The following is a 9,219-nucleotide window of genomic DNA, read 5'->3' as shown; positions in this document are numbered from 1 at the left end:
AGTCGTTAAAATGCATGTGTCTAATGCTCATTATGCTCAATTTGAGTGTCAAGCGAAAATGCTTCGTTACGCTGCTAGGTAATTCGTATAGCATTAAATATTTAGGCCGTGTTCAAATAGGAACCGGTTGCATTCCTATAAAGGCATATGGTTTGCGACCGAATAGTACATATATCAGCAATGAAGCCACTAGCTGCTTTATTATTACTGGTAAACGGTAGTATTGCTATCATGAACGCCAATTTATTGGAGGATTACTTACGATGGCAACGTGTGAGAATTGTTATCATTTTTCATTGCTTGGATCAAAATGGCGGTAAGTTCCGGTCCGATTCTACTAAATTTGCTGTCTATTAATTTTTCGCGTCCAGAAATTCTTCGACTATCCCAGCTTTCAAATTTCAACGTACAAATTCACTTCGAAGATATTTCAAAGTTTGACACTGCACGATGGAATCATACTCAAGTGATGAAGTTCAATTATAATAAAGTGGGTGCTGTGATGGATTTAGGCTGCACCGATACTGCAAACCTGTTCGAACTGGTCTCCGCCTACGAATACTTCAATGCATCCTATTATTGGTTGATGTTTGGTAACGATTCGGTAATGTCTGCCGCCAATTTGATGGAGAAGCAGAACTTGAACATTGATGCAAAGGTTACTCTAACCGTCGCCAGGGATGAATTGGGGCAAATTTTCGACCTGTACGATGTGTATAGTGTTTCGAGATCGCGTGGATCTCAATTAAATGTCACTTTGATGGGCAGTTGGAGCGTAAAGCAGGGACTAGATATTATAGTTCATCAGACCGAGTACGAACGTCGGTTTGACTTCAGAGGGATTTGGTTGAAGGCTGCCGTGACGGTAGGATGACTTTATTGACAATTTTGAGTAATACATCAACAATTCTTTGTTTGCAGGCGTTAGATCAAGTCCATCATACAACACTACAGGAGCATTTGGCTAGTGATGCGAAAGTTGATAAGTATGCACTCCATAGATTCGGCTACCGGATGTGGTGGTTTGTAATGCAGAAGCATAATTTTACGTGAGTTCAAAATGTACCGAATCCAACCCTGTATTGGAAACAAAATTAGATGCCATCTCATGTAAGATAGTCAATGAATACGTTTTTAGGATGCGCTTCGTTCGTACGCCAACATGGGGACTCTCCAACACTGACGGTCGTTCTAACAAAGGCATAATCGGTTTGGTAGCCACCAAACAATGTGATTTGGCTATAAATTGTATATCCTATACGAAAGATAGAATCGGCGCGTTGGATTATACGGTAACGGTTGGCGTTTCCAAGTATGAATCAGACAGCGTTCTATTTTTATTTATTTATTTCAAAATTATTCACATCATCAGGATGCTCTTTGTGTTTCGTCACCCGAGAAAAAGTCACGTTCGTAACATTTTTTTACAACCATTCCGTATTAGCCTGTGGATGGGAGTGCTAGCCATTATTACATTCGCATCCGCTATACTATTCGGAAACTTTTATGCCGAAGGTTCCAGATATCATTCAGATAAATCAGTGAGAGATAATCGAAGCTTGTCGTTTCTAGCAGTTTGTGGAATTCTCTGTCAACAAGGTTCGTTAAGCTTTCGTCTAATACGTCAAATATTTTAAACAAATATATGTTTTTATTGATAGGATTCGCTGGTAAAACAATTTTCAGCTCAACCAGAATCACGCTTATAAGTACATTACTCTTTTCGATTTTAATCTATCAATTTTATTCGACCTACATCGTGGGCTACTTGTTGATATTGCCCCCAAAGTTCATGACAACTCTGAAGCATTTGCTCGATAGTAACCTGAAGGTGATCGTAGAAGATCTAGCATACAACATCGACTACCTGAACGTAAGTATCATTTGAAGTTTACAAACACTGTCAAAACTATGATGTTTCAGAAAACCAAAGATCCGGTCGCCATTGAATTATACAACCGAAAGATTCTCAACGGGGAGAACAATTTCCTGAACGTTACCGAAGGGATCGCCCGAGTTAGGAAAGGAGGCTATGCATTCCAGTGTGACACGGCTTACGCCTATCCACTAGTAATGGAAACTTTCACCGATCAGGAGATTTGTGATCTACAGGAAACTTATCTGAATCCGATCCGTCCGTTACACATGCCTTTGCGAAAAGGTAGCCCCTTCAAGGAAATGTTTCGCATAACGTTGCGAAAAACGGTGGAAACTGCCGTCGCGAGGTATCAACAGCAGCGTTTCTTCTGCAATAAGCCCAGGTGTGCGAAGAATGAGCTGGACACAACGGCCGTCGATATGGATCACGTTTCTACCTTGTTTCTTGGATTATACTTTAGTATTGTTGGCAGTAGCGGTATCTTATTAGTGGAGTTATTACATCGCTTCATCTCGAAGCGGCGAATAGTTCCAGTGGTTGCAAGCAATAAACAGTAGAGATATATTTTTAGAAAGTTATCCGATGAATTGTTGTAAGATTGGTTGAGTTGGATAATCTTTAAAGGTAAAGCATATAACTTATTATAATGACCCTGGTAGATTGAGCAATTTGTTTTAATTTCGTATATTTTTAGTTGGCATTTTGAAACTATTGCACCACAAAAAGGTCGCAACAAATTTGACAAACTGAACCATGATGAAAAATGCTGGATAAAAACTTCGACTGGCATGACACACAGTTACAAAAAACGATGGTGCAAAAAAGTAAATAAACAAATTAATTATCCTGATCAATTATTAAACGTCACCACTTGTGGTTCAACACTCAATATGTAATAAGAAATGTAATGTAAATTTAAAAAATATCCAATAAAATTATCATTAAAAAGATTGATAATTTAATAATTGTTATTAAGAAAAATCTGTTGTAACCGTTATGTGTCCGAGGCGGTACCCGGGTACCTTTTTAGGTTTAATTAATTAAATTCCCATGTTTTATCCATAGCTGGAAATCGAAACTTCTTGACATCTTAGAACTTCACTAAGTCAAGCTTTTGGGTTAATAATATTGTTGATATAGTAAGGGGGGGGGGGGAGTGAAGAGGGGCACCTGCATTTTTTTACTACGTAACAGGCCGACGTGGGTACCCGGGTACCTACAAAACTAAAATGCCCATAACTTAGGTAATATCCAACCGATTTCCATACTTTTGAGTGTTTTGGATTCAGGAACTCATCCACTTTTGGACTTGGTAAAGATGAATCGGATTACTTCATTCGGTTCCCAGTGCTGGGGTACTATTTGCGAACTTCAATGGAATACTAGCAATATGGGTATCAAAATTCTTGGAATCGCATCAGTACGCTGTATCTCGTGGTTTTGGAACTATTTGGTTATTTGACCCCGGAACGGACATTCCGGAGCAGATTCCCGTGGGGCCGTGAGTGGCCATTCCATACCAATTCCATTTTTCAAATTGTCATAGGGTCCCGTAACAATAAAAAACAGACTTCCGAGACAATTTGAAGAGTTTTGGTACTCATATTGCTAGGACATCATTAAAATTTACAAATCATACCCTGATACTGGAACATTACTCCGGAAAATCCTGATTACCAAGAACCAGATCCATTCATATGGTTCAATTTTATCGAGTTAAATAGTGGACGAGTTCCTGAATCCTAAACATCTAAAAGTGTCCAAATCGGTTAAAGAAAGCCATAGTTATGAGCATTTCAATTTGTGGGTATCTGGGTACCCTCGTTGTCCTGTTAAAGGTGTTTTTTGTTGGGCACATAACGGTTGAGCCATATGCTGTTTTTGATTTTTCCGGTGCAGCTCAAGTTGAAGATACTTTTTTCCGCTTTTTTACGCGAAATAACAAATAAAAACCTGTTTTAATCCACCTAGTGATGCAATTGTGCCTTTCTCATTTCTCTAAACTATGGCACGGAGGCTTTTTATGTTCAACATAATTGTGGAAATGTCCATTACATTCTTAGTACACTTTGCACTTATACACAATGGCATGCCAGCCACGAACTTGATGAGCTACGTGTCGACGGTGAAACACTTGAAACAAAAAAATATCATACTCTATTAGCCTAATCAGCATTAGATCAATGTTATCTGCTTGCTAACTCATTTTGTCATGCGGGGATGGGTATGTGAGGAGGGCGAAAGTCCCATGAACGAACGACTCCACAGCTTAAATTGGTATGCTTTGTAATATAGTGGAGGTTTAAAGATGATGGGGTTGAAAGGGAGGGGTATGAGGTGGTGGTCTGAGGGGTGATTTAAGGAGATTTTTAAAGGAGGGGAGTGAACAGTAGAGAGGGGTGCAACCCCTCTCCGTAAACCATCAACTACGCCCCTGTTAAAATCCAGAAACCTTATGCTAGTCGAAAAAAAAATTAGGGGGATTAGGTTGACGTTTTTCAGAGTGATTGCACAACCTTTCTATATGAGAAAGGCAAAAATGTGCAAAATCCAAAAAAGTGAATCTTCGTCAAATTTTTTTCGTGTTTGCATCAAATCTCGACGTTTTATGCACCTTGAATACATTTAGCATCAAAAATAAAAATTCTATTTTTAATTTTTCCTATAGTTTTTATGAGAAATTTCTGTGTGGCCGCACTCTGAAACCCGTAATTCCGGAACCAGAATTCCGATCGATCCAAAATTCAATAACAGCCGATGGGAAGGTTGCACCTTTCATTTTGAGACTAAGTTTGGGCAAATCGGTCCAGCCATTTCTGAGAAAAATGAGTGACATTATTTGACACATACGCACATTAGACTGCCCAGAAAAATAATGAATTTTTGAAAACTCGATCGGCCCACCCCTGAGTCGATTCCTAGTCCCACCAGGAGTACTTGCTCCAAATTTGAAGCAAATCGGACAAGTCTAGCTACCGGACCAACGTGCTTGAAGTTTGTATGGGATTTTTCGACAATTTACATGGAGAAAACCCTCTTGCTCACATTTTCACCGCTAGGTGGCACTGTATACATCAGATTATCATAAAAAATGAAACTTAAGAAGATAATTTTATTATCTACAACTTTGTTGAAGACTGCAAAGCGATCCGACTCCAATAGGAAAAGTTATTAAACTTTTAACGAAGTGATGTCTGAGTCAGTTTTGCATGGGGCCTAGCAGTGCATGATAGTGTATCAGTACTAGGTTCTAACAAACTAAACATTTTTGTGTATTAATGGTTAGATTGAGCTGAATAGTATGTTCGGAAGAATTGCAGTACATAATACGAGTTATGTTTTGGTTAGAAAATTTTAGTTCAATCTGTGACCGCATAGATGGCGCCAACACTAACTTTTCAACGGAGAGAGATAGAATATAGAGATGTTTGGGAGAATTACTGCAATATTCTTGTTCTACAACTTTGTAGAAGACACCTAATTTCTATCTCTCTCCGTTGAAAAGTTAGTGTTGGCGCCATCTATGCGGTCACAGGTGGAACTAAAATTTTCTAACCAAAACATAACTAGTATTATGTACTACAATTCTTCCGAACATACTATTCAGCTAAATCTAACCATTATTCCTCAAAATGTTTAGTTTGTTAGAACCTAGTGCTGATACACTACCATGCACTGCTAGGCCCCATGCAAAACTGACTCAGACATCACTTCGTTAAAAGTTTAATAACTTTTCCTATTGGAGTCGGATCGCTTTGCAGTCTTCAACAAAGTTGTATATAACAAAATTATCTTCTTAAGTTTCACTTTTGGTGATAATCTGATGTATACAGTGCCACCTAGCGGCGAAAATGTTAGCAAGTGGGTTTTCTCCATGTAAATTGTCGAAAAATCCCATACAAACTTCAAGCACGTTGGTCCGGTAGCTAGACTTGTTCGATTTGGATCAAATTTGGAGCAGACACTCCTGGTGGGACTAGGAATCGACTCAGGGGTGGGCCGATGGGGGTCATTTTTTTCTGTCACTCTAACGCACATACATACACACACACATACACACACATACACACACATACACACACATACATACACACATACACACACACATACAGACTTTTTCCGATCTCGACGAACTGAGTCGAATGGGATATGACACTCGGCCCTCCGGGCCGGGATTAGGTTGACGTTTTTCAGAGTGATTGCATAACCTTTCTATATGAGAAAGGCAAAACGCTTTTAATCCACCTAACAGTGTGATGAGACATTTCTTATAACTTTTATCACTGTTTTCGGATATTATATCGATTGAGCACATTTAGAACTTGCTGTTTCACGGTGTTTTTGATAACACATACTATATGAGGCAGTGGCAGAACACAGAGAAACGCTCAAATTAGCATAGGACAACATCAGTGCTAGAAATCTCAAAGGCTAAACCAAACCAATGGAAAAGCGGGAAAAGGCCCATACAATAAACAGGCAAACGAATTTTTAGTAATGCTTTGATAATAGCATATCTAAGTTCTTCAATCAATGCATTGTGTAGGGAAAACTGAATTTAGTAAAGTGCTTGTCAAGAAGTTGAATTTTTTCTTTAAATTTTTTTGAAGTGCATACTCATACTCATAGCGTTTACTCAAATTTCCATCGCGACTAAGAACTCCCGCTGCTCGGAAAATCTATTGAAATCGTTTCACGGCACCAGCGACGGTCACTACTCCGTTTATTAAAAAAAAAAACTATTAACAATTTATAATACTTTATAATTTTCGCAACCTTATTAGGGAAAGTTGTTTATTAAGCTTTTGTAATATTGTGTATTTTCTCATAAAATGTAATTTTTATTGTAAAATGTATTTTATTGTAGAAGATATTTATCATACACAGTAAAATCATAATAATTTCTTTTAAAGGTAAAGTCCTAACATATTTCGATTCCCTAAATACATGGAGCCTTCATGTCTTCAACAAAGTGGTTTATAATAACACTCCTCAAAATTTTGCTGATGCTTTATAATAGCACTCCTCAAAATTTTGCTTAACTTTTCAATTAAATTGGTTAGAACAGTAAATTCAACAATAAATAATTTCTAAGGATATAACGCCAAAATCATTTTATCAAATGATGTGCAGTTTAACGTTTGTAAAATTCTTCGAAGGTACTAAGCAACCGAAATTGACGGTTTCGAAATTATTTTGACCTTAACTTACCGTTTCCGAACATTTATTTCGTCTATTCATATAATTGGTATTCAACAACAATCGATCAGGACCTGCTAGAGTCGAACGGAAAACGCCATTTTTCATAAAGTGTTATCCTCGATATTAATCATTTTACATTTTCGTCTCAACTATACGCAATCCCAAAATAAAAACATTTTCAGTAAATGGTGAAAGTTATGCAATTTTTCGTTGGGCAGTTCTATGTTTCATAGACATTTAATCAATTCCAAATTCGCTTCCTATTAAATAAAAAAGACCCAAATCCATATTACAGTACAATGTACATCAAAAGTGAGCTCAATATAGGAAATAGGAATAGGATAAAGAAATAGAAATAAATATAGGAAATTTGAGGATTATGATTGATTTCTGGAATGATTCTCTATTGGAATGTTTGCTGACAGGTGTTTGATATTGATGTGATTAAAGGGCGAACACGAAATTATTGCGACACATTCAACAGGGCATAACTTTTTTACCATTGGGTAAAAATCAACCAAATTTTGCACACTTTCTCGTTGATGTGTATTGTTTTCATGCTGTCAAACTCAAAGTCGTGTTTTTCGATTCAACGAAAATGGAGGTGAACCAACGCGAGTCGAGAACAAATTCTTTCCAAACACCTGGAATTTCCTGACCTGTCGCTTACAATTAACTTACAATTAACATTTCTGGGAGTAGAATTCAGCCAGGCGTCTGCTGGGTGCTAACCTGAGTGTATTACAAACCTTAACCTTTCAGAGTGGATGACCACTCTCATAAGCGAAGATAATTTTAATATAGACGATTAAGCTGAGAGACAGAGTGGAAACTGAAAAGAAAAATTCTAACAATAGTTTTTGTAACAGCATTTCTCAAAAATTTGTGTATCTGCACATACACGAAAAATCTGTATATCTGTACATAAAGATTCTTAGCCTGAAAATGGCCAAAAATCTCTCTAAAAGCAAAATGTTTTGTATTTTTAGTAATCCTGACAGGCACCTCTAATTATAACTTTTCGTTTTTGATTAAACCACTTAGGTGCTCCCTATTGACGGCTCTGCTTGAAATAGCTGCTTCGGGAGGGGAAATTTGCCCTTTGTTCGTGAATTTTTCAACTTTACCGATTTTCAATAGACTAATTTTATTGCACAGATATTATTTTGCTGCCAATATTCACGTTTGGCGTTTCTGATTCGGTGTCTGGTTTATTAAAATCCATCTGGTAATAGCGGAGTTATAAGTGTGCAAACCTTATACAGTTTCGTTACATAGGAGATATTTTAGATTTTAGAATGACACCTAGCCCCAGATAGTGGAGCAAGACATTTCCCTGCCTAATGAGCATTACAGGTAAAATATGTGTGGAAAAAAATTAAAGGGTTGTGTACAATACACGACCACGATGATATTAAAAATGCGACCATTTTTGTGAGCCAGCCATATTATTCGTGGATACATCCTGTAATGCCATCGACTTATTTAGGACTACACACAAAAGGTAACAAATCGTATCCTCTACGAAATCTACACACAATTTATTTCCCAAAAAATCGCGCAAAAATCTGTTTGTTCCGTACAGCACCGCACAAATAATTGGCGTTGGAAAACAAATCGGCAACTTCGGTTGCCAAAGAAACGATCGAAGCATTTTTCCGTCGATGTCACTTTTCTGATTCAAATTTTTGTAGGTAGTTTCTTGCTTCTATCCAATTGGTCAGTTTATTTGTTTTATCGCGTATTTTTCGGATATCATTGTAGAAGATAACTAACCCGATAAGAGAGAAGTTATTTACCACGAAATGGAAATTTCATTTGTAATTCTTCTGAGAACGATTTTGTGGTCCTAATAAGGACCGTTTGTTGTTAATATTATTTCACCGTTTCCTTGCCAATAACAATGCGACTTCTATACACGTCTAGTGATGGAGGCAATTTTGAGAGTGCCTTTGTTTGTTGCTGCTAACGGGGAGCGTTCCTTCCAGGAACTAACGAAGCGGGTCGCCGGCGAACTGATTTCAACGATGATCAAATGCAAACTGAAAACATTTTCCCTCAGACAATTCGTTTTACGTATCTCAGACTCAGATGTGGTTCATCGTCAAAAAGGCGGTGCTAACAAGTAAATCACCAAT

At 37.6% G+C, this 9,219-nt stretch overlaps 1 protein-coding gene across 1 annotated transcript; it reads left to right on the top strand.

Moving 5' to 3' along the window:
• On the top strand, window positions 1-2,777 carry LOC131684777 (ionotropic receptor 75a-like). Its single transcript, XM_058967917.1, has 8 exons — window positions 1-316; window positions 372-865; window positions 922-1,049; window positions 1,139-1,312; window positions 1,373-1,599; window positions 1,662-1,873; window positions 1,924-2,503; window positions 2,574-2,777. The coding sequence occupies exons 1-7, from the start codon at window positions 148-150 to the stop codon at window positions 2,434-2,436; spliced, it is 1,917 nt and encodes a 638-aa protein (XP_058823900.1). The 5' UTR covers window positions 1-147; the 3' UTR covers window positions 2,437-2,503; window positions 2,574-2,777.
• The last annotated feature ends 6,442 nt before the right edge of the window (window positions 2,778-9,219 follow it).

The sequence above is a fragment of the Topomyia yanbarensis genome, chromosome 2 (assembly GCF_030247195.1).
Source record: "Topomyia yanbarensis strain Yona2022 chromosome 2, ASM3024719v1, whole genome shotgun sequence".
NCBI lineage: Eukaryota > Metazoa > Arthropoda > Insecta > Diptera > Culicidae > Topomyia > Topomyia yanbarensis.
This window is presented reverse-complemented; position numbering and strand designations above follow the sequence as displayed.

Excerpts from the sequence above, each read along its gene's own strand:
- LOC131684777 (XM_058967917.1), top strand. The coding sequence starts at position 148 with ATGGTTTGCGACCGAATAGTACATATATCAGCAATGAAGCCACTAGCT. Across the intron at positions 1,600-1,661 it reads TGGAATTCTCTGTCAACAAG|GATTCGCTGGTAAAACAATT; the intron begins GTTCGTTAAGCT and ends TTTTATTGATAG. Across the intron at positions 1,874-1,923 it reads ACAACATCGACTACCTGAAC|AAAACCAAAGATCCGGTCGC; the intron begins GTAAGTATCATT and ends ATGATGTTTCAG.